Source organism: Triturus cristatus, chromosome 4_1, assembly GCF_964204655.1.
Source record: "Triturus cristatus chromosome 4_1, aTriCri1.1, whole genome shotgun sequence".
Lineage (NCBI taxonomy): Eukaryota > Metazoa > Chordata > Amphibia > Caudata > Salamandridae > Triturus > Triturus cristatus.
Genome location: NC_140585.1, coordinates 227,050,421 through 227,075,307, shown reverse-complemented (window position 1 = coordinate 227,075,307; position 24,887 = coordinate 227,050,421). Strand labels below are relative to the sequence as shown.

The 24,887-nt window shown below is 53.7% G+C and overlaps 1 protein-coding gene across 1 annotated transcript in view; it reads left to right on the top strand.

Moving 5' to 3' along the window:
* Positions 1 to 24,887, top strand: part of LOC146854152 (hemagglutinin/amebocyte aggregation factor-like) — a 169,049-nt gene that overhangs the window by 125,504 nt on the left and 18,658 nt on the right. The window contains exon 4 of the mRNA XM_085651930.1: positions 10,911 to 11,063. Within this exon, the coding sequence (XP_085508056.1) occupies positions 10,911 to 11,063 (153 nt within the window). The remainder of the gene's footprint in view (positions 1 to 10,910; positions 11,064 to 24,887) is intronic.

Here is a 24,887-nt window from a genome sequence, read left to right as displayed (position 1 = left end):
TGTGGGGGCCCCCCTCTGAGTGGTCTCGCCGACTCCTCGGGGTCCGCCTTCCAACATTTGGTGGCCAGCGACGGGATCCGAGCCGAACGCAGTACGTACCAGCCAGTACCCACTAGCTACCCATCCAGTCAAACAGAAATCATGAGCAACCAGGAAAACAACGCGACCATGGAGTTCCAGCCCGAACGGTTGGAGGAATATACGCACAAGGAATTGAAACAGTTCTGCAAGGACAAAGGCATTGCAACCACCGGCCTAGGTACCAAAGAGGAGATGCAGAAAGCCCTGAGGACCTGGCTGGAGGCCGAGGCAGGCCACTCCCAGGAAGAAGGTCCCTTGCCCCTGACGGAGGCCACATCAACCGCACTGACTCCGGCAACCGGAGGAAGAAAGAGCCTAGAAACCGGCCTCTCCGAAGAAGAAATACAAGAGCGGGAGAAGGTCCGGAACCACGAACTAGAACTCGCACGACTGCGGCTGGACGGCGAACTCCAGCTGGCGGAAAAAAAACTGGCCCTAGAGCAGCTACGGCTTCAAGAGGAGATAGAAGAGAAGAGACGGCACCGAGAGTTGGAGGAAAAAAAATGACCCTTGAGCACGAGCGAAGTCTCAAAGAGCTCGAAATCAAGGCCAAGAACGGGGGGACCGACACCCCCAGCACTAGAGACACCCTACCGCCTGCCAAAGCCAAGGTACATATCCCGAAAGAGGTCGTCAAGGAGTACTATAAGAATGACGACATCCAACAATGGTTCAAGGCATACGAGGTGGCCATGACCTCTCATCGGGTGCCCCGAAAGGACTGGGGCGCCGGCCTGTGGGGGCGGTTCCTGAGTGAGGGTCGAGACACACTGCTCCAGCTGCCGGAGGAGGTGATGACCTCCTACGACCACATGAAGGAGGCCCTGCTCACCCGCTACGGGCTAACCGCGGAAATGTACCGCCAGCGGTTCAGGGACTGCAAAAAGATCCCGGGTACTACCTGGGTGGAGTATGTGGACTTTTTCAGCCGGGCCCTAGAAGGATGGATCAAGGGTAGCAAAGCCACCACCTACGGGCAGCTGGTCGACCTCATCGTTTGGGAGCATCTCTCCAACAATTGCTTCGTGGAGCTAAGGCAACACCTCCTCGACAGCAAGATGACCGACCCACGAAAACTCGCCGTCGAGGCCGATCGATGGGTCAACTCCCGAGCCCCCCGGAACTCGATGGGGGAGTACCAGAGGAACCCCACCGGACCCCCCCGCCAACGCGGTGGAGGGGGAGGGCCGAACAGGAACCGGGACCCCCCCGCCGGGGCCCCCAGGAGCCCCCCTCGAGGGCCACCGCAGCAACACCTCTCCCCGAGCCTAGCCCGAAGGGGGGCGACCCCGGCCAGAACCGGACCACGGCCACCAGTAACATGCTACGGCTGCCAACAAACCGGACACTATGCCAGCGACCCGGTCTGCCCCCTGAACCGAAGAAGCGGGGCCGGCGGGCCCCCGCCCAGACAGCTGGCGGCCGCCGCCCTGGGAGAGGGAGAAGAAGAAGGAGAAACCCTCGACCGAGGGACCACCGAATGGGAGCCGGCAGCCATGTCCCTGGTCTGCCTGGGTAGCCGAGAAATGGTGCCCCGCACCCCCATCCCAAGCAACACCCAGAAGTACAGGCAGCAGGTCACCGTCAATGGGCAACGGGCCGAAGCCCTTCGTGACACCGGCGCCAGCGTCACCGCTGTCCGCTGCCACCTGGTGACCCCCGAACAGATCCTACCCAATGTGCTGTGCCCCGTCCGGACGGCCGACAACAGCGAATGCCTGTGCCAGATGGCCCTGGTCCCCTTCGAGTGGGGAGGGGTGACAGGCCTACTAAAGGTGACGGTCCGCGACGACGCACCCGTGGACTGCCTCCTGGGGAATGACTTGGAGAGTTCCCCCTGGGCTCAAGTAGAGCGACGAGAGCACCTCCGAATGCTGGGACTATCAGAATGGGCCTGCGCCATCACCCGGTCCATGACCGCCCCGGCCCCCCGCTCGTCCTTGGCCCCCGGTACCGCCCAGCCCGAGGGGCTCGCACCACCCCCCGCCTGCGGCGAGGGGGAGGCGGACACCGACCCTGGACCTAGTGAATCCTCCCCCGAAGAGATTGCTTCCCTGGGCGCCCTACCAGAACTTGCACAATGGCGACACGAAGGGGGCCCCACCCGGGAGCAGTTCCAGCAAGAACAGCAGTCCTGACCCTCTCTCGAAGGGGTCCGACAACAAGCGTCCGCACAAGCCAACGGGGACCAGACCGGCACCCACTGGGTCTACTGGGCCGAGGGCCTGTTGTACAGCGAGCAAAAAGTGGCAGAACTCGGGGCCAGCCGCGTGTTGGTGGTCCCCCTACGCTTCCGGGAGTTCCTTCTCAACCTGGCACATGACGTGCCCCTCGCCGGACACTTAGGGCAAGACAAAACGTACAGCCGCCTGGTGACCCACTTCTACTGGCCCCGGAAGCGGAGAGACGTGGACCACCACTATCGGTCCTGCCAGACCTGCCAAGCCAGTGGGAAGACGGGGGGTCGGGTCAAGGCCCCCCTCCAGCCCTTTCCAGCCGTCAGCACCCCGTTCGAACGGGTCGGAATCGACATCGTGGGGCCCCTGGACCCCCAGACCGCCCTGGGCCACCGCTTCATCCTGGTCCTCGTGGACCACGCCACCAGGTACCCGGAGGCGGTCCCGCTAAGAACTATAACGGCCCCCGTGGTAGGCCGGGCCTTGATGGGGATCTTCTCCCGAGTGGGATTTCCCCGCAAAGTGGTGAGCGTCAGGGGCACGAACTTCATTTCCAAATACATGCGGTCCCTGTGGCAGCAGTGCGGGGTCACGTACAAATTCACAACCCCCTATCACCCTCAGGGGAACGGACTGGTCGAGCGGTTCAACAGAACCTTAAAGGGAATGATCCAGGGCCTGGAAGAGCCCCTAAGGCGGAGATGGGATGTCCTGCTGCCGTGCCTCCTGTTTGCCTATCGGGAGGTCCCGCAGAAGTCCCTGGGGTTCAGCCCGTTTGAACTATTGTACGGACATCCGGTCCGCGGACCGCTCAGCCTGGTCAAGGAGGGATGGGAGACGAAGCTCCAAGGCGCCCCTCCTGACGTCTACCGATACCTCCTGACTCTCCGAAACCAGACCCGCAAGTTCCGAGCCATGGCCGAAGCCAACCTCGAGGCCAGCCAGGAGGACATGAAGCGGTGGTACGATCGGAACTCCTCTACCATCGAATTCGAGCCAGGCCAGAGAGTCTGGGTCATGGCCCCGGTTGAACCCTGCGCCCTCCAGGACAAGTGGACCGGGCCCTTCAAGGTGGTGGAGAAGAAAAGCCCCGTCACCTACCTAGTCGACCTGGAGTCCCCCCGAAACCCCCTCCGGGTTCTACATGCTAACAGGTTCAAACCCCACTTTGCCTGGACCGAACTGAGCCTGCTACTGGCGACCGACGAGGGGGGCGAGGACGACTCCGAGCCCCTGCCCGACCTCTTGCAGTCCAACGTCCACGACGGATCCATCAAAGGTGTCCAACTCGCCTCTTCCCTGACCCCGGAACAGCGTGACGACTGTCAACAACTGCTGCAGGACTACGCAGCCCTCTTCTCCCTCACCCCGGGGGTGACCCACTGGTGCGTCCACGACGTCGACACCGGGGAGAGCCCCCCCGTGCGACACCGAGCCTACAGGGTACCCGACCGAGTGCGGGCATGCATCCAGGCCGAAGTAGCGAAGATGCTGGCCCTGGGGGTCATCGAACCCTCCGACAGCCCGTGGGCCAGCCCTGTCGTCCTGGTACCAAAGGCCGCAGCCCCCGGCCACCCCTCGGAGTTATGATTCTGCATAGACTACCGAGCCCTGAATGCGGTGACCAAAACGGACGCCCATCCTATACCCCGGGCCGACGAACTCATCGACCGCTTGGGGGCCGCCCGCTACCTGAGCACGCTGGACCTCACCGCCGGGTACTGGCAGATCCAGCTCACCCCCGGCGTCCGAGAAAGGTCCGCCTTTTCTACCCCTGATGGGCATTACCACTTTCGGGTGATGCCCTTCGGCATGAAGAACGCCCCGGCCACTTTTCAGAGACTTGTAAACAAGGTTCTGGCCGGGCTCGAGGCCTTCAGCGCGGCCTACTTGGATGACATTGCCGTGTACAGCAACCACTGGGCGGAGCACCTCCTTCACCTCAAAGCCGTCCTGGCCGCCCTCCAGCGGGCCGGGCTCACGATCAAGGCCAGCAAATGCCAGATCGGCCAAGGATCAGTGACCTACCTGGGCCATCAAGTGGGAAGCGGGCAGGTGGCCCCTCTCCAGCCAAAAATCGATGCCATCCAGGCCTGGGAACCCCCTACTACCCAGACCGCTGTGCGGGCCTTCCTGGGCCTCACTGGGTACTACCGGCGGTTCATCCGGGACTATGGAGGCATTGTTGGGCCTCTCACAGAGCTCACTTCGAAGAAACAACCCAAGAAGGTGCACTGGACTCCTCGCTGCCAGACAGCTTTCGAAACTCTCAAGGCAGCGATGTGCACTGCCCCTGTACTCCAGGCCCCTGACTACAGTAAGGAGTTCATCGTGCAGACAGATGCCTCCGAATATGGGATCGGGGCCGTCCTGTCTCAAGTTGATGAGAAGGGACTCGACCGCCCGGTGGCCTTCATCAGCCGACGGCTGCTGCCCCGGGAGCAACGATGGAGCACCATCGAGCGCGAGGCCTTCGCCGTAGTGTGGGCCCTTAAGAAGCTCCGGCCCTATCTCTTCGGTACCCACTTTCGGGTCCAGACCGACCACCGGCCCTTGCGGTGGTTAATGCAAATGAGAGGCGAGAATCCCAAGCTGCTGCGGTGGTCCATTGCCCTGCAAGGGATGGACTTTTCAGTCGAACACCGACCCGGCAATGACCACGCCAACGCGGACGGCCTGTCCCGCTTCTTCCGCCTTGACGAGGAGAATCCCCAAGGAGATGGGTGACTCTCTCCGCCTTCGGCTGGGGGGGGGGGGGGGGGGGACGCCTGTTGGACCCGGCCTCGTGGCGTGGTCCTGACTTCCCGGGGAATGGGCCCGTTCCCCGCCCTAGCCTCCACGAGCTACCCGTGCGGGCCGCCCGAGGTCACCTGCGCCTCGAGGTTCCGCCATCTTGTCACCTGCCACGTGACACTGCACGCCAGCCCTCAGGACTCCGCTCAACCCGGCCTCGGCCCCAGCAAGGCCCAGACATTGAGGCACCAAGAACTGGCCAGGGGGTGTCACGTGAACACCTCATCGCCCTGGCGGAGGGCGGTATCGATGGGACCCCCAACCGCCCCCACACACCGAGGTGCGATCGGCCTCTAGCTCTCTTGGGCCGGGCGCCTCTCCTGCTGGGCGTCTGGCCACCTCCACCCGGCCTCTCCGCCCCCCCGGGCGCAAGGGTCCGGACATCAAAGGGCTCCAGACCTATATCTGGGGCGACCCCGCCACAGATCGGCAGTTGTATCCCGGAGTCGAGAGCCCTGCTGATTGAATCGCGGCCGACCCTACGGAGAAGAACTCTTGCTTGAACTACCGCGAGCCCTGCAGACTGCGTCGCGGCTCCTTCTTGCTGAAACCTTGAAGCCCCCCCCCGGAACATCCGGGCCCTGCTGACGCTGTCGCGGCCCAACCTCGCTGAAACCTCCCTCGGAGCCCTGCTGACGACGTCGCGGCTCAAGCTGAGCAGAAACCATCTTGAGAGCCCTGCTGATCTGATCACGGCTCTCCACGAACTGAACGCCAGAGCCCTGCTGACGCCGTCGCGGCTCGACCCCTCCGAGATCCGGAGGTCCTCCAGCTTGAGGATAAGAACTGGGCCCCAGGTACCCTCGTACCGAGCTCCTGCCGAAGACTGTCCCGCTACCCCTACCCTTCTAACGAGACACTGAGACTTTGTGGATCCCTCGATCCCTTTCATGTAAATATTGATCCCGTAACCTTTTAGTGCTGATAAAGAATTGCTCGTCTTGAAACAACCTCCTTGAGTCCTGTGTGGTGGTGTTACTGTGCTAGTACGTGATAGGAGAAGGATCTCTCAGGAGGCTTCTCTGCAGCGCTCGGCTACTTCGTGCAGTGTGGGGGCCCCCCTCTGAGTGGTCTCGCCGACTCCTCGGGGTCCGCCTTCCAACAAAGTTTCATTCCTAATAGAGCAAGGGGCATATCAACAAGGTGTGGCGATAATATCATTGCCGCTTTAGAGCCCGTTTTCGGGCAAAAAGCAGCGATATTATCCCATTATCAACAAGGACACGCTAGCGCGTGTTTCCTTGCAATAGCGCCCCTTGTCAGCAAGCCTCCCATCGCATCGCTAATTAGATGCAAAGGAGGCGTGCCTGACAAGCAGTGCTTAATTTGTAAAATATGAAGTGCAGGTGCTCACATTTTTTTAGGAGGCCACACCGACTTCCTCAGCTCCGCCCACAACCTCCAGTGGCCCCACCCACTTCCTTTATTGGCTCCAGCCACATCCACAAGCCTAAACACATTAGAGCTACCTTCTCACTTCTTGAGGTCTGCAAAAGCTGAAGACCTAGTTCTCCACTTAAGCACCTCGAGGACCTCACACTTGCACACCTGCCCAAGGGCCTGGATACCCTCTAACATGACACACATGGCCAAAATCAGGAGCGCCGTGACCCGTGCTACTGGGTTTGATGGAAGAGGCGGCACTGGGAGAGAAAACTAAAGTATTTCGAGAGGTAACCGAGTAGGCGCCGCAGCAGTCAAGCGACCGCGAGAGAAGCAGGTTCGCATCCATTTTGTCCTATGATCACAAATCTGAGCAATTCCTCTGTGACTTAAAAATGAAAGAAATAACAGTGCTATGATCAGAAAACATTATTGCATCAGTGTACTTTGAATCCCATTTGCATGCATGTGGCTTGTTAATTAAAAGCTCAAGCTGAAAAAAAATCAGCTTGGAGTTCAGACAGAGCACGTATTGGAAACCAAGCCTTGGCATTTTGAAGAGATCGGTTCGACTCTAAAGTTAAGGGAAGAAATGTGTGCTGGATGCTTCAAAGTTAAAAGGTCAATACACAGGTTTGTAATAAACACTGACAAACCCCATCATAGGCCGAGCATGCGCGCTCATTTATACAGACAGTCAAATCCAAACCCATCAATTCTGAGAGTATATAGTTTTTATTGTAATATCCATTTTATCTGTATCACTTGAGTTTTCTTCGCCAATGCCACTTAACAGCAAGCTTTCAGGAACCACGGAAGTAGGGTCCACAGACAGAAAAAAAATTCTGAACTGTGTAAATCAGCGTTGTTCTTCTCTGCGCTGCATCTGATCATTGATATACAATCAGAACAATGAGGAGCAATCCAAACGTTAAATGAACAAAGGAAATCACGTTACCATTTTTCAATACAAAATCAGTGGTAAGTAAAAGAAGCAGTTGAACTGCAAAGGGGCTTTCTGGCTCCTTTGTGGGAAGGGTCCGGCCCATAAAAGCACCAGACAAAGTACAAGAGGCTCAGAGGCACAGCCCTAGTCCAGGGTCCCTGGTTCTACGTTAGTGTCAGAGGGGCCAGACACCAGTGTTGTGATAGCACCAATGCACGCCACTTGTGGCTGTTTTACTACCAAAGAGGGGATACAGGAGCCATTTTGCTTGCTTCCATTAGGGTCCATGGCACCCATAAAGACACTAATGCAAAGTGGGCCAGAGTTGTAAGACAGGGAGGGTACAGGGCCCAAGAGTTTTAAAGAATTAAATGGCCAGAGGAGGGAGGCTTGGGGTGCCATTATCATTAGTGCAGCAGGTGTGGCAGTAAATAGGCCAAGGAGTGTAACAGGCCCAACCGACCCCACTGAAGCTAGCCTTTTGCTAGCCCATGACACCCTTGATGTGCCAGTGACCTCCTGAAATGCAGGCATTAACGGTACAATGTTCAAGACAGAAGCCAGAGGAAGATGCCGAACTTAGAGGTGGCGGCGCATGCTAGCTGATGGAGTGAACTTTGCCTCCCAGTGGCCGGATGTGCTGAATGAACCCGAAGCCCTTCAAGGCCCTATGTCAGTTGACTCAATAAACACCCCCCACCACCCCCCCCCCCGGCTGTCTCTCCAATTATCAACAACCCATACCCCCTTCCTAATAACAGTGTAATGGAAAAGGATCTTAGTGGACGAGTAGGACAGCAAACCACAACAACTGCTTGTCCATAAGTAATCTATGTGTAATTCCTCCCAACCTCAGAACCGACTGAATGATAAAGCCCTATCATCACGTCTATCAACATCAGTATCTACAAAAATAGATCATCCATCACCTCTCTCTCTCACTCGATTTACCAACCCAGTCTGTCTCACCTCTAGAAAGTTGTATGCCACACCCACTTGTGTGAAGACTTCTGATGTCCATCGATTTGACCCCTGAGTTTCGAAAGATTATCGCCACCGGAATTACACCATTTTGAATATCAGATTATGTGTTTCCCTCTTTTTTATGCTCTGCACTGTTAGGCTTTCGCTTCACTGACCCACGGAAGAATAAATATCACGTCAGGTTAGCATACAATCTATGTGCCTGAATAAACGTTTGGGTGTACGTGTACCCGTCAAAATGAAAAGTTCTTGGATTGCAGAGTCACCTTAGCAAAGGATAGCACTCCCTTTATGATATACGATAAACATGTCGGTGCTAATAAAAAAAAAATACTTTGTCAGGGAGACGAAACAGAGTGAGACAAGCCTGCAACAATCGCTAAAGTATTTTTTAATCTGCTTCATGATTAACGTTATTTGAAAAGCGGGAAAACAATGCATGATGAAAAAAATATAAGAAAATGCCAAGCATCAAGTGAACCAGCAACACTTACCCTGAGCCAAATTTATGACTGGGGCAGCCGCAGCTCGTGGGCCGAGGACAGATTGGAGCTTGACATTCTTTACCAAAGGCTTGAGGTCCTAGAATGACGGCAGCTGCACCAAGGAAGCGCAAGCGGTGCGCTTCCAGAAGCATCTGCAACCAATCCGAGCCTCCTCTGGATTCTAGTTAAAAGTGACCCCCCCCTACCCCGCAAATATGTAGAACCAAATACAGCCTGAGCCCGGGCCGGCAACACCGAACTAACGGCCGCCACGCCATTAACATATATAGAATAGTCCGATTTCAGATTCATTCATGAATCTGTCTCCTCTTTGATCAGCCAGGGCAGGCCAGCCGAGGCTCACATGCGCGCCCGCAACACACTTAGCTGGGACTGAGTGGGATGGGACCAGACAGTATACATTGAGTGGGACGTGGGACTCACTCGGGACTCTATGCACTGCCTTAGGCTGCTCCGCACTTGCACGGCTTTATCTTAACTGATTAGGCCTACCAGGCCCTGTCTCACCTGGTGCAGCTGTTACCAGCAATGGCTGCTATTCAAGGCTCAACGCCAATGTTTGCCGGGTCGCGCTCAATCTTGAAGACAGTGAAGTGAGTGAACGGTTGTTTGAACCACGATGTATCGGTGGTCGGATGCGGCCGTGCTGGGGCGTGGCAAGGAGGGGAATGCGTGCCCAATCATCAATCTGACAAACTCTGCGCATGCTGCCTCCTGCCACGCAGAGCCCCAACCCCTGCAGAGAACCAAAATCAGCCCAACTCAGTGTCCCACCCACTGGGCCGGAAACACTGAACTAACGGCTGCCAGTGCCACTGCATTCAACATAGGAGAGAATCTGGTCCGTCGGCTTAAACTGCCGACTTTGGTGCAGCAAACCAGGGTTCAAGCCTCGAGGTCGCGTCCACATCCTGTGAGTCTGGGCAAATCACTTAATCTCACCGTGCCTGAATGTGTAATGTAAATACGGCGCTCATGTACAGCGCTCCAATACCTTCGGGTCGAGTTTGCGCTATATAAATATGCAAATGGGAAAAAAACCTTAGAGATCTCTGAGAAGAAGTCAGACAGACTGACTCATGACTAATGACTCGGAACTCGGGTCGGACGACGTCGACGAGCAGGCAGAAGACAGTACTACGGAGCCTGTGGACGAGAAGTAGTTGAACACAAGTTCAACAGTAACACTCTGTGCCAACTTACCAAGTCCCGTAGCGAAGACCCGGCCCTGATAATTAGGTGCCGGTGCTAAGCACCGGAAAGCCCCGGCACAAATTAAGCACTGCTGACAAGACTCCCTAGGGAAAATATCGCTAACCCAGCTTCGTCCTATTGACAATGAAGGTTAGCGATATTTAAAATCTCGTTAAGTATGCTTTAACGCAGGAATTTAACGTCTGTTAAATTCCTGACTAAGGCATACCTAACATGGGGGGTGGATTGTGTGGCTAAGACCACAGGCCCTATCATCTAGGATATCGCCGTTTTCCACCATGGAAAACTGCGATATCCCCACTATCTCTGGAATTTTTATCGCCTTGGAGATGCACGTTGTTGATAACGCACTAACCGGGCGATAAATTCCAGAGATAGCCGCCGATAAATATGCAAGCACTAAGCATGCTTTGCGATATTTCGCACCGGTCCTTGATAATATGCCCCCGTGTCTTTAAAAAAAAAAAAAAACTCTCAAAATTACTTCTCTTGCTACAACCCTAAGTATTTAAGAAAAATATTTGCTGTTAACGCTCCAGCAGTATTCCTAAAGTGCCAATTGCTCCGAAAATCTGATCAGTCTTTCTCCTGAATGTACTCTAAGCGCTCTCCACAACCGTCTTCCAAATTGTTGACGTCCTTCTTTTAATTGTTCTCTCACTCTTTTGTTAATTAACTTAATTCCCCCCTTAACTTCATTCCCCCCCCTCCCCATTCCTAATGCTGCGGTTTCATCTCTCCTACTTCCTTTCACCTCTTCCCATGGCCCCTTAACCAATTTTAACCTTTGCTAATATTCCCAATTTTTACTTTATTCTTTCATAGGTGGAAGATTTATTGCTGCTCTCAGAACTCGAACAAAAACCATGATTGCCAGTGGACTTATTATGTCAATGACTTTGATGCATATTTCCATTGGCGAGTGCCCTATGGAAGATACCTCGTGGGTGTCTCCAGTTACCACGACGACAACAAAGAGTAAGTCCTGACAGTACCTTACATGCTACTCTAGCCTCTGGTTTGAGATTTGGTTTCTGACTGTTTGTGCACCAACTAAATTACTTCAGCTAAGAACATCCTTAGAAGCATCTGTTTATTGTTTGCACCTAATCAGTTTCTTCTACTGGTCTGTAAAGAGACTAAAAGGTTTTTGACCTCGGCATTCCTTTTTTAAAATGCATTATACTTGGTTTACTCCCCAGAGTCACAATCAAATTCCTGCAATGGGCGGCGTCAAAACTATTCAGTACCAGCAAAACCCAGGGTGGGGGTACAGCTTGCACAAGGGTCTCCCTGTCACCCTCCCCTGACCACAGTTAATACCTCATCATGGCCTTAGCCACAGATATCAGTCTCCTCACCCTAAACATCAGGGAAATGCACTCAGGGCATTAACGATACGCAGTCTATTCCTCCATCAAGTGCCAACAAGCACAGATAACCCTTTTGCAAGAAACGCACCGCACAAAGGGCGAATTAGAGCACTTGCGTAGACTAGGGTGAGGCACCCTAAGCGCTACCATATTTTCCACATATGCAACCGGGGCGAGGATCTGACTCAGGCCTGGGGTTCCATTCCAGGAAACCCGGGAGATGGTGGACACAGAGGGGAGGATATGCGCTTCTAGAAGGGCTCATAGATGGCCAACCACTACTAATAGGCAGCATAAATACCCCGAACACTGAGCAAGGATCATTCTGGGACTCTTTATCAGAAGCCCTAGCCCAGTTTATGACATCATCCTACATACTGGATATTTCCCTAGATCGGTACCAGCCCTCCACCCCCACTCTCCGGCTTACACAGAAACAGAGCACCTCCGTTCCTGGGCAAATCACTGGGCACTAGTAGACACTTGGAGAAGCCGGCACCCAGCAACCAAACTCTATTCCTTCCACTCCATCCTCCACAACCTACGAGTGTGCCTTGACCAGTTTCCGTGCTCACTGACAATAATTCCCATGACCCAGCATGTAGACTACTTAGGCTGGGTCCTATCCAACCTTGACGCACATCTCCTAACTCTTAAATGGCGACCACCCCTCCCCCCGGTCCCCACTTGGAAATTGCTGCGAGATTGCCTGGAAGACCCGGTATTCCGCCATGACCAAGAAACCAGCTTTCGGGACTACTTTGTGGTGAACACCCATACAGCATCCACTAGGATGCTGGAATAGGATGCTTTTAAGGTGATCGTCAGAGGAGCCTGTATCAGACAGATCATGGGAGTTTGCAGGAGGCTCGATCAGAATCTACAAAAAACTGAGAACACGCTGTCAGCCATGACCAGGGATGCGGACATGGGATAAGTGTCACCGACTCTGGTCGAGGAAGCCAAGTCAGCATATGCAGTAGCACTAGTATATTTACGGAGGTACAACTTCAAAGCATACGCAGCTAGGACGCACAGGGAAGGGGATTGGTCAGGAGCCCTTCTGGCCTGGCTAGCCCATAAAAACATGGCCAATAATGGAAATAATCGGTTCCGCAGGGGTCGTGGCCCACTCACAAGCAGACATCCCGTAGCTCTACCATGACCATTACACAAGGGTATATAGGAGCCGGGACAGAACTGATAGATGCTTGTTGACCTATTCCTTGCTCCCTTAACATACCCCAAATTTCGGCAGGAGACAGATCCACCCTCAAGGCAGAGGTCACACCCACAGATCTGAAACAAGCTATCCAGGCCTTGGCACGTAACAAGGCCCCGGGCATAGATGGCCTGCCACTGGAGTACTAAAGTTCTTTCATCACACAACTGGTGCCATGATTAGTGGCCAAGGACAAAGCAGCACTGAAGGGAGGAGAACTCCCAGGCTGGCTACGTGAATCTCTCTTAGTATCATTCCTAAAACCTGATTGTGATCCGACAACTTCTCACTTCTTATTGGCCAATAACGCTGTTGTCCTCAGACTGTAATATTCTCGGCATGATCCTAGTGGATCGATTCGTCCAAGTCCTCCTGCCGTTAATACACCCGGACCAATGCAGGTTTGTCCCAGGGAGGAACATCTCTTAAAACTTACATCGACTGATCCATGTCCAGGATCAGGTCTAGAACAGCTACCCGAGGGCTGGCTGCCTGATCCCGGATTTGGGGAAAGCCTTTGATACTCTGATCTGGCCATACCTCTTCGAAGTACTCAGACAGATGGGGATAGGCCCCACCCTGCAGGCATACACAAGACGTCTGGAGACGAAGCTCACATCTATAGTGCGTCTGGGTTGATCACTTTCTGCCCCCCTCCAGGTAGAACATCGCACACAACAAGGATGCCCCCTCTCCCCCTGCTGTTTGCCATGCCGATGGGGCACCTGGCAATCCTCCTTCGCCAGGAGAGGGGGGTGTGGGGTATTCCACTGGCAGGCACCATCTAAAGTGTGTCCCTGTATGCTGATGACCTGCTGCTCTATGAGTGGGACAACACATCAGACCTCAGCTCTATCTGGACCACACTAACAGACTTTGCGGCTTCAGCAGGGCTGAAAGTTAATTGGGCGAAGTCCACCATGTACCGGTTGACTCCAGACCTCCTTCCAAGAGAGATAATCGTGGGAAACTCTAGACTTACTTGGAGCACCCAAGCCCGTCACTACCTAGGAGTTAAACTTTACCATTCCCTAGCAGATCTATTCGAAGGCAACAACTGTAAAGCGCTGGCAGGCATAAGGACCCAGGTAGGTTTCTGGAGGACTCCGCCATTAGCCCCCATAGGCAGAACAGCCCTGGCAAAAATGATCATAGTACTACAGCTCTGTTAGATTTGGGGGTCTCCAGTTGGCAGAAGTAGATACCTTTGACTAAGTAGGGGCCCTTGCTTCTAGTCAGGCTAAGGGGGTACACTCCTAAAATAACCCCAGCTCACCCCCTTGGTGGCTTGGTATGAGCAGACAGGCTTATCTCAGAGGCAGTGTGTGAGAAGTTGGCCTGATATGTAGTGCTCACTATTCTAGTGATCACTGTGTATCATTCCAAACGACCCTTATTGATGATTGGTTGTAAGTCAACCTTATAGACCAGCTATCCTAGTAGCGTGGATACGAGCAGTCTTAGGCTAAACTCTAGAGGGCGTGTTAAGCCAGCTGTTTACCATCACATATACCCCTTGAACACCAAGTGAAAGGACACCACACAAGTTGTTATGAAAATAAAGGATATTTATTTATAACAGGACTACCCTGGCTCTTTATGAGTCAGGGAGCTAAGCACCGTACAAAACTCTTAGGAAAATACTTCTGGTTGCACAATTTACACAAATGCCCGAGGGCACGAAACCATTACACTGCAAGTGGAAGGGGAGAGGTTAGAAAGTCTACAGTTACTGATTCCGGAGTGATCCGCTCAGCGGGACTAAACGAAAAAGGAACTGGACACTTGTAAAGCGAACCTGCGATGGAGCACCGAAATGCTCGAGTTACCTAGCCCAGAGGCTGCGGCTGCGGGAGGTTCGGCAAGATGTCGGAGGTCCTCGTTGTAGTCTCAGGAGCCTGAAAGAAGAGTTGCTGGCAGGCGACCAGTGACGATGTTCAGCGAGATCCAAGCCTGGATCGGGGATGAAGGAAACCTGAAAGCAGAGGGGACTCAGTTCTCAACCGTTAGCCAGCGATCGTGTGGGCACCAGGAGGGTACCGGCTGAAGTCACCTCGACCAGGTGAGTGGATGACGTCGGACTCGGCTGTAGCTCGGACCAGGAGGCGCGGTGGCGACCAGGATGGAGGGCGAGCTGTCCCACGAAGGTGTCTGCTGTCGATGATGCTGGGCCCAGGAATGGGGCAGCGGATCTTGGCAGTGGCAAGCCCACGCGGTGGAGTCAAGATGGCGTCTGGAGTGGACCAGGAGGGTCCGTGGTACTCCTCTGTTGAAGGGGAGCAAGAGCCAGTCTGGAGCAACCAGACTAGTGATGAAACAATCGTGGTGCGTCGTGAAGAGGGCCACAAGCCGGTCGGCAAGTGGTCGGACAACGCGGTGAACAGCAAGGAGCGGAAGGGCCCCCACGCAGATCTCGTGGATGCTGGGGAGGCAGACTTCGGTGCTGGAGCTGCTCAGGGTTAGGGCTTCTCAAACCCTAGGTGCACTCACTCGAGGGTCCCTCGGTGGGCGTGCTAGATAAGCGTCGTGCAGGTTCTGAAGATGGCCGGTCCCGCAGGTCTCGTCACACCTACGACTCTCAGCTGGGCTGATGACGTAGGTAAAAGGTCAGAGATGGCAGGGAACTCGGGTCTCGTCGAGCTGGGCAGTCTTGATCCGTAGGAGAGACTTACAGCAAACCGCAAGCGCGTAGGTGGTGCCTGCTGGTGCAGGGTGACTACTCCTTAGCCACAAGGGAGAGTCTTCAGAAAATAGTCAAGAGTTCCTTTCGTGGAAAGTAGTTCAAGATTCAGAATTATCCAATTTGGGAAGGGGACTCGCTCCTACCTTTATTCTAAGAAAAGGGGCTGGCCCGTGACTAGGTCCTACCTATGGGTGGGGCCAGGAGGGGGGTGGTTACACCCCTATCCTTTGTCCGGCTTCGCCCCAGCTCAGGGGCTGGTGTGCCCCCGAAACTGGTTTGAGCCGGGCTATGCACAGTGAGCACCGGGGTGCCACTTGCAATCACCTTCCTTTCAGCCCTGCCTACCTGGGATACACAAACCCTGTCTGGGATGGTGCTAACACCGCCCTCGACGGGAAACCCTTTGTCCAAGCTCTCCTCGCTGGAAGGTCTCCCAGCAGCAGGAGGTCAGGCTTGTGTCTGGTGGCAGCATCCATTTTGTGATGCTGAGGCTTGAGTCAACTTTAACCGGGGTTCAAGGTTACTTCCATGTCGTGCCCCTCTAAAAGGGGGGAATGCTAACCCCGTCGCCAGAACTGGCGAGGGGTTCGTATTCCAATTCGTATGACACCTTACTCGACATGTGTAGGTGATGCGATGCCAAAGTTAGCAAATAACCGCAAGGATTATAATGCATGTCAAAGGAGTTGGCCCGCGTCACCATGGAACGGCTATTAGGACTTGGTTCCGCAAGCCGTCGACGGGCTCAGCTCGCGCCAGAGCACCGTCCCACATGATTCCCTGCACTCTGCCTTCAGGATTGATAAGGCCTGCCATAGGAGTGACTGATAGGAATCCGTGTGTCCATTTTAGGGTTAGGTGTAGGAATACTACACCTACAGCAACGGGTGATTACACCACTTTGCCCCAGCTGTCGTGCAGCCAGTTGTGTCAGATTTGGGCGGCCATCCAGGGGTGGCATAATACATGCTGCAGCCCCTGGTAGGCCCTGGGTACACCGATGCCCTGGATACCTGTGGTATGCTGAGACAGGGACTGACAAGGCGGCCCAGTTCCAATTAGTGGATGCACCTAATGTACATGTGTGTTAATTTCGAGAGAGAACAGCTAGGCTGTGGGTCTGATTGGCAGGCCCACAGCCGGGGAAAGTCGTAAACCAATGAAGCAAAAGCAAAAAATCTGGGTGATCATAGGATTGCAGACCCTACTCTCCTACATGACCCCCCCCAAACTTTGGGACAATAAGCTAACCTTGACCAGGTGAGTCTTCTTGCTCTAAGTGGAAATACCTGGAGAGCCCATCTGCATTGCCATGATCAGTGCCAGGTCTATGCTCCACTGTGAAGTCCATCCCCTGGAGGGAAATGGACCACCTAAGTAGTTTGGGGTTTTCACCCTTCATTTGATTTAGCCACAAGAGGGGCTTATGGTCGGTCTGAATTTTGAAGTGAGTGCCAAACAAGTATGGCCTCAACTTCTTCAGGGCCCAAACCACAGCAAAGGCCTCCCTCTCAATAGCGGACCAATTCTTCTCTCTGGGGGTCAGCCTCCTGCTAATAAAAGCTATGGGCTGGTCATGACCATCAAAATTCAGTTGAGATAGAACAGCTCCCACACCCAGCTCCGAAGTGTCTGTTTGGACAATGAATGGTTTGGAGTAGTCTGGACTCTTTAGGATAGGTGCTGTGCACATGGCCTGCTTTAGGTCATCGAATGCCTTCTGACAGCTTGCTGTCCACTGAACTTTTTTTGGCATCTTTTTACTCGTCAGGTCGTTTAGCGGGGTCACAATGGATCCATAATTTCTGACAAATTTCCGGTAATAACCAGTCAGGCCCAAGAAAGCTTGAACCTGAGTCTGGGTGGTTGGAGGAGCCCAGTCCTGGATGGCCTGTATTTTGCTCTCCAATGGCTGAACCTGGCCTCCACCTACAAGGTGGCCCAGGTATACAACCTGTGTCTGCCCTATCTGGCACTCAGTGGCCTTGATAGTGAGGCCTGCCTTTTGCAGGGCCTCTAACACTTTCCTCAGGTGGACCAGGTGATCCTCCCAGGTGGAGCTAAAGACAGCGATATCGTCCAGATACGCCGCACAGAAGTCGTCCAACCCAGTGAGAACTCGATTCACCAGCCTTTGGAAGGTGGCAGGTGCATTTTTCTAACCAAAGGGCATTACCACGAACTGATAATGCCCACCCGGGGTAGAAAATGCTGTTTTGGGCTTGGCCTCCTCAGCTAACCTGATTTGCCAATACCCAGCTGTCAGGTCAAACGTACTTAAGTAGCTGGCCGAAGCCAACCGGTCGATAAGTTCGTCTGCTCTTGGTATCGGGTGGGCGTCAGTCTTAGTGACTGCATTGAGACCTCTGTAGTCCACGCAAAACCTCATCTCTTTCTTACCGCCCTGGGTGTGAGGTTTCGGCACGAGAACTACGGGACTAGCCCAGGGGCTGTCCGAGGGCTCAATGACTCCCAGCTCCAACATTTTCTGCACCTCCGTCTTGATGCAGTCTCTGACATGATCAGGTTGCCGATAGATTTTACTCTTTACGGGCAGACTGTCCCCAGTGTCGACCTCATGGGTACACCAATTGGTCTGACTGGGCGTCAGAGAGAACATATGTCGAAAGGATTGAAGAACCTGTTTACAATCCTTTTGTTGATGTCCAGAGAGGCTGCCACAAAAGACAACACCATCTACTGACCCATCGTCAGGGTTCTGAGAGAGCAGGTCCGGGAGAGGGTCACTCTCCTCCTCCTGTCCCTCATCTGTGGCCATGAGCAAGCCCATGCCCTCCCTGTCGACATATGCCTTGAGCCTGTTTACATGGAGCACCCTGTGGGGGCTCCGGGGAGTTCCCAGGTCTACCAAGTAGGTGACCTCTCCCTTTTGCTCAATGATCGTGTGGGGCCCAGACCATTTGTCTTTGAGTGCTGCTGGGGCCACTGGCTCCAGCACCCACACCTTCTGTCCAGGCTGGTACACAGTCAGGACAGCCTTTTGGTCGTGCCAAGCTTTCTGTAATTCTTGGCTCGCCTCAAGGTTTTTAGACGCCTTTTCCATGTACTCCGCCATCCGCGAGCGGAGACCGAGCACATAGTCCACAATGTTTGATGCCGGCTTTCTGAGAGGTCTCTCCCATCCTTCCTTTACCAAACAAAGGGGTCCCCTTACAGGATGTCCGAACAGAAGCTCAAAAGGGCTGTAGCCAACCCCCTTCTGCGGGACCTCTCTGTAGGCGAACAAGAGGCAGGGTATCAGGACATCCCATCTCCGCCGAAGCTTTTCAGGTAGTCCGTGAATCATCCCTTTTAGGGTCCTGTTGAATCTCTCAACAAGCCCATTGCATTGTGGGTGATAGGGTGTGGTGAACTTGTAGTTGACACCACACTCCTTCCACATAGCAGTCAGATATCCCGACATGAAGTTTGCACCTCTGTCTGAGACGACCTCCTTAGGGAAGCCCACTCTGGAGAACACTCCAAGTAGGGCCCGTGCCACCACAGGTGCTGTAGTGGTCCTAAGTGGAATAGCTTCAGGATACCTAGTGGCGTGGTCCACCACCACCAGTATAAACTTGTGCCCTGATGCTGTCTGGGGTTCCATTGGTCCGACAATGTCGATCCCCACTCGTTCAAAGGGTACCCCCACCACCGGTAGTGGTATGAGGGGGGCCTTTGTCGTGCCACCTGACTTACCACTGGCTTGGCAAGTGACACAGGAGCGGCAAAACTCCTTCGTATCTTCGGACATGTGGGGCCAGTGAAAGTGTGGAACAATTCTGTCCCAAGTCTTATTCTGGCCTAAGTGACCTGCAAGGGGAATCTCGTGGGCCAAGGTAAGAAGGAAACCTCTCAGAGACAAGGGGATGACCAGCCTCCTGGTCGCGCCAGGTTTGGGGTCTCTTGCCTCGGAGTACAGGAGTCCATCGTCCCAGTACACTTTGTGGGTACCTGTGGCGTTCCCTGCAGCCTCAGCAGCAGCCTGCTGTCTGAGGGGTTCAAGTGAGGGGCAGTCTAACTGTGCCTTCCCCAGGTCTTCCCTGGAGGGTCCCCCTGAGCCCAGAAACTCAACCTGGCCAGGTTCAAGCTCTTTCGGCTCAGTTTCCCTCAGTTCTTTAAGGTCAGCCTCCTCAGAGACTTGATCCACGACCTGGGGCAAGGGGGAAGGCGAAGCCTTACCCTTACTGCTCCTCTTCTTGGAAGGTGTCTGGTCCGTTCTTCCAGGATCCAGTACCTGTTCAGTGGGGCATCTTTTGGCCTGTGACCTGGTCACAGCAAGGACATGTGCTGGCAAGCCTAACATTTCCATGTGAGTCCTCTGCACCACTTCTGACCATTGTGACGTTTCCAAATCATTGCCCAACAGACATTCTACGGGGAGGTCTGAACTAACCACAACCTTTTTCGGGCCACTTACCCCTCCCCAGGAGAAATCAACAACTGCCATACTGTGATTGGTAGTGACGTTGCTGGCATTGGTCACTAGGTAATTGGTACCTAGCATGATCTGTCCAGGGTCCACAAAGTTAGGCGTCACCATGGTGACACTGGCACAAGTGTCCCAGTAGGCCTGAGCCACTTTTCCATTGATCAAAGGTGTCTGTCTGTATTTGCCCAAAGTATTGGGACTGGCATCAGGGGACATATCCATATCCCCTGTACAGACAAGGACGGCCTGAGTGAGCGTGCTGACTAAGTCGTCACTCCCCTCGGTTCCCAAGGTTAACCCAACTAATGCCTTGGGAGGCGCACTACCACTGCTGACTGTACTAGGGGGTGCAGGTGCCTTAGGGGCTGCAGTGGCAGGAGTTTGCCCTCCTTTCTTGGTGCACTCACTAAACCAGTGAGTCTTACTTTTACAGTATTGGCACCACCTTTTTGACTCGCCTTCTTGAGTCTTCTTCTTCTGTGAAGCCTGACCCCCACCCTCTTTGGTTTGTTGGGGACCTGTCGAAGACTTCTGGTCATTTTGTTCGTTCTTGTTACTACCCTTTTGGTCTGCTTTCTTCTGACCACCCTGGTTCTGGTTCTGCTTGACCCTTGTTCTGACCCATCTGTCTGCCTTCTTTCCCAATTCTTGGGGAGAGGTCAGATCCGAGTCGACAAGGTGCTGATGCAACAATTGGTTCTGACAGTTGTTTAAAATCTGTTCTCGCATGATAAGATTGTACAATCCTGTGTAATCAGTAACCTTGCTACCCAGCAACCAGCCTTCCAAAGCCTTAGTGGCACAATCGACAAAGTCAGTCCAATCCTGAGACTGAATTTTCTGGGTGTCCCGGAACAGCACCCGGTACTGCTCCGTGGTTAAGCCGAACCCATCAATCAGTGTGTTCTTCAGGACTTGGTAGTTGTTAGCATCCTCAGCTCTCGTAGTGAGGAGCTTGTCCCTTCCTTTACCTTCAAAGGAAAGCCACAGTATAGCTGCCCACTGACTTGGGGGGACGCACTGGACAGTGCAGGCCCTCTCCAAAGCAGTTATCCACTTGTGGATGTCGTCCCCTTGTTTAAAGGGGGGCACTATTTTACTCAGGTGTCTAGTGTCTATACCCCTGTCTTTCTCTCTATTGAGAATGCTGCCACCAGTGGGATCTAACCCACTTAACTTCTGCTCTCGGGCCAGGGCAAGTCTTTCTTTGGCGAGGGCAAGTTCTTCCCGCTCGATCCTCAGATTGACTTCCCTCATCTTCGCTTCATGCTCCCTTCTCTGAGGGGACGTCATTCCTCTCTGAGAAGATGCCTGAGAGACATGTGTATGAACCGATCTGCCAGAGCCTCTGGAGAGAGACCTAGCTCGTCCGTTCCCAAGGTTAGGCCTGCTTGAGCGTGGGCCCGGGGCTCCCCCAGTTCCATTCTCATGCCTGCTTAAGTTGGTCCTTGTAAGCCTGCTGACTACCACTGGACCTTTGTCTGCCTCGTCTTCTGTTAACTCCTCCTCGTCCTCCTCCTCTGTGTGGAGGTCGAGGTCTGGGTCACCGAGGGTTCCCTCTAAGGGAGGCATGTTCCCATCAGCACTGGGGGGACCTGTGTTAGAGGACCTCCTAGCATCGTACGCCTCTAAGAGACCTATCAGAATTGCGATGGTAGGGTTAGAACCCTGGTTTAGCTTCCTGGAGGCACACAGTTGTCTCATCTCCTTGAAGCTAAGAGCTGCATATTGTGACACGACCTGTGGAGGGTCACTGACCACTAAGGGAGTCTCAGCAGACTCTCCGTGGACCGACATGCTTTTCTAGTGAGGTGTAAGTGATGCACCTACCTACACTATGTGTTTACCTACTGATCCCTTGCTAAGAGTTGTAGTCAGGGTGTGCTAAGCCCTGTTACACTACAACAGCCGGTTCAGTAGAACTCGGAGTATTCTAAGTTAAGTTATATGTACCTGGGTACTTATGTGATCTTTCACTTCGATATTCTTAGGATACGTGTGTGGTAAAACAACAGCAAGCTCAAATCCCAACCGCTGCCACCAATGTGAGAAGTTGGCCTGATATGTAGTGCTCACTATTCTAGTGATCACTGTGTATCATTCCAAACGACCCTTATTGATGATTGGTTGTAAGTCAACCTTATAGACCAGCTATCCTAGTAGCGTGGATACGAGCAGTCTTAGGCTAAACTCTAGAGGGCGTGTTAAGCCAGCTGTTTACCATCACATATACCCCTTGAACACCGAGTGAAAGGACACCACACAAGTTGTTATGAAAATAAAGGATATTTATTTATAACAGGACTACCCTGGCTCTTTATGAGTCAGGGAGCTAAGCACACTACAAAACTCTTAGGAAAATACTTCTGGTTGCACAATTTACACAAATGCCCGAGGGCACGAAACCATTACACTGCAAGTGGAAGGGGAGAGGTTAGAAAGTCTACAGTTACTGATTCCGGAGTGATCCGATCAGCGGGACTAAACGAAAAAGGAACTGGACACTTGTAAAGCAAACCTGCGATGGAGCACCGAAATGCTCGAGTTACCTAGCCCAGAGGCTGTGGCTGCGGGAGGTTCGGCAAGATGTCGGAGGTCCTCGTTGTAGTCTCAGGAGCCTGAAAGAAGAGTTGCTGGCAGGCGACCAGTGACGATGTTCAGCGAGATCCAAGCCTGGATCGGGGATGAAGGAAACCTGAAAGCAGAGGGGACTCAGTTCTCAACCGCTAGCCAGCGATCGTGTGGGCACCAGGAGGGTACCGGCTGAAGTCACCTCGACCAGGTGAGTGGATGACGTCGGACTCGGCTGTTCCTCGGACCAGGAGGCGCGGTGGCGACCAGGATGGAGGGCGAGCTGTCCCACGAAGGTGTCTGCTGTCGATGATGCTGGGCCCAGGAATGGGGCAGCGGATCTTGGCAGTGGCAAGCCCACGCGGTGGAGTCAAGATGGCGTCTGGAGTGGACCAGGAGGGTCCGTGGTACTCCTCTGTTGAAGGGGAGCAAGAGCCAGTCTGGAGCAACCAGACTAGTGATGAAACAATTGTGGTGCGTCATGAAGAGGGCCACAAGCCGGTCGGCAAGTGGTCGGACAACGCGGTGAACAGCAAGGAGCGGAAGGGCCCCCACACAGATCTCGTGGATGCTGGGGAGGCAGACTTCGGTGCTGGAGCTGCTCAGGGTTAGGGCTTCTCAAACCCTAGGTGCACTCACTCGAGGGTCCCTCGGTGGGCGTGCTAGATAAGCGTCGTGCAGGTTCTGAAGATGGCCGGTCCCGCAGGTCTCGTCACACCTACGACTCTCAGCTGGGCTGATGACGTAGGTAAAAGGTCAGAGATGGCAGGGAACTCTGGTCTCGTCGAGCTGGGCAGTCTTGATCCGTAGGAGAGACTTACAGCAAACCGCAAGCGCTTAGGTGGTGCCTGCTGGTGCAGGGTGGCTACTCCTTAGCCACAAGGGAGAGTCTTCAGAAAATAGTCAAGAGTTCCTTTCGTGGAAAGTAGTTCAAGATTCAGAATTATCCAATTTGGGAAGGGGACTCGCTCCTACCTTTATTCTAAGAAAAGGGGCTGGCCCGTGACTAGGTCCTACCTATGGGTGGGGCCAGGAGGGGGGTGGTTACACCCCTATCCTTTGTCCGGCTTCGCCCCAGCTCAGGGGCTGGTGTGCCCCCGAAACTGGTTTGAGCCGGGCTATGCACAGTGAGCACCGGGGTGCCACTTGCAATCACCTTCCTTTCAGCCCTGCCTACCTGGGATACACAAACCCTGTCTGGGATGGTGCTAACACCGCCCTCGACAGGAAACCCTTTGTCCAAGCTCTCCTCGCTGGAAGGTCTCCCAGCAGCAGGAGGTCAGGCTTGTGTCTGGTGGCAGCATCCATTTTGTGATGCTGAGGCTTGAGTCAACTTTAACCGGGGTTCAAGGTTACTTCCATGTCGTGCCCCTCTAAAAGGGGGGAATGCTAACCCCGTCGCCAGAACTGGCGAGGGGTTCGTATTCCAATTCGTATGACACCTTACTCGACATGTGTAGGTGATGCGATGCCAAAGTTAGCAAATAACCGCAAGGATTATAATGCATGTCAAAGGAGTTGGCCCGCGTCACCATGGAACGGCTATTAGGACTTGGTTCCGCAAGCCGTCGACGGGCTCAGCTCGCGCCAGAGCACCGTCCCACATGATTCCCTGCACTCTGCCTTCAGGATTGATAAGGCCTGCCATAGGAGTGACTGATAGGAATCCGTGTGTCCATTTTAGGGTTAGGTGTAGGAATACTACACCTACAGCAACGGGTGATTACACCACTTTGCGCCAGCTGTCGTGCAGCCAGTTGTGTCAGATTTGGGCGGCCATCCAGGGGTGGCATAATACATGCTGCAGCCCCTGGTAGGCCCTGGGTACACCGATGCCCTGGATACCTGTGGTATGCTGAGACAGGGACTGACAAGGCGGCCCAGTTCCAATTAGTGGATGCACCTAATGTACATGTGTGTTAATTTCGAGAGAGAACAGCTAGGCTGTGGGTCTGATTGGCAGGCCCACAGCCGGGGAAAGTCGTAAACCAATGAAGCAAAAGCAAAAAATCTGGGTGATCATAGGATTGCAGACCCTACTCTCCTACACAGTGTGTAAAGCATTTGTGAACACATACAGTAACCCAGTGACAACACTACAGATGGACACCACACAAGTTGTATATTAAAAATAAGTATCTTTTATATAGATTTGACACAAGACCACAAACGACAAAAATCCACAATACTGTACTTAAAATGGTAGAATTAGCTTAGTTCTCTTAAGATGGTAAATGCGACACTTTGAGTTCAATGTACCTTAGAAAGCGTAACGCTATACAACGAAAGGGTTGCAGGGAAGGTGATGCATCTGTTCCTTACACGCAAGAATGGTGATGCTTCGGGTCCCTACTGATGCGTAGGGGATGCGTCGGTTCTTCTCTGCGAGGGAAGGTGATGCGTCGGTTTCTTACTGCGCTTCTTTGGCGATGTGGCACACAATGCCGTGATGCGATGACAATCCGGTACAATGCGACAAAGATGGCGTCTTCTTCTTGATGCGACACGATGCATGCCCGCC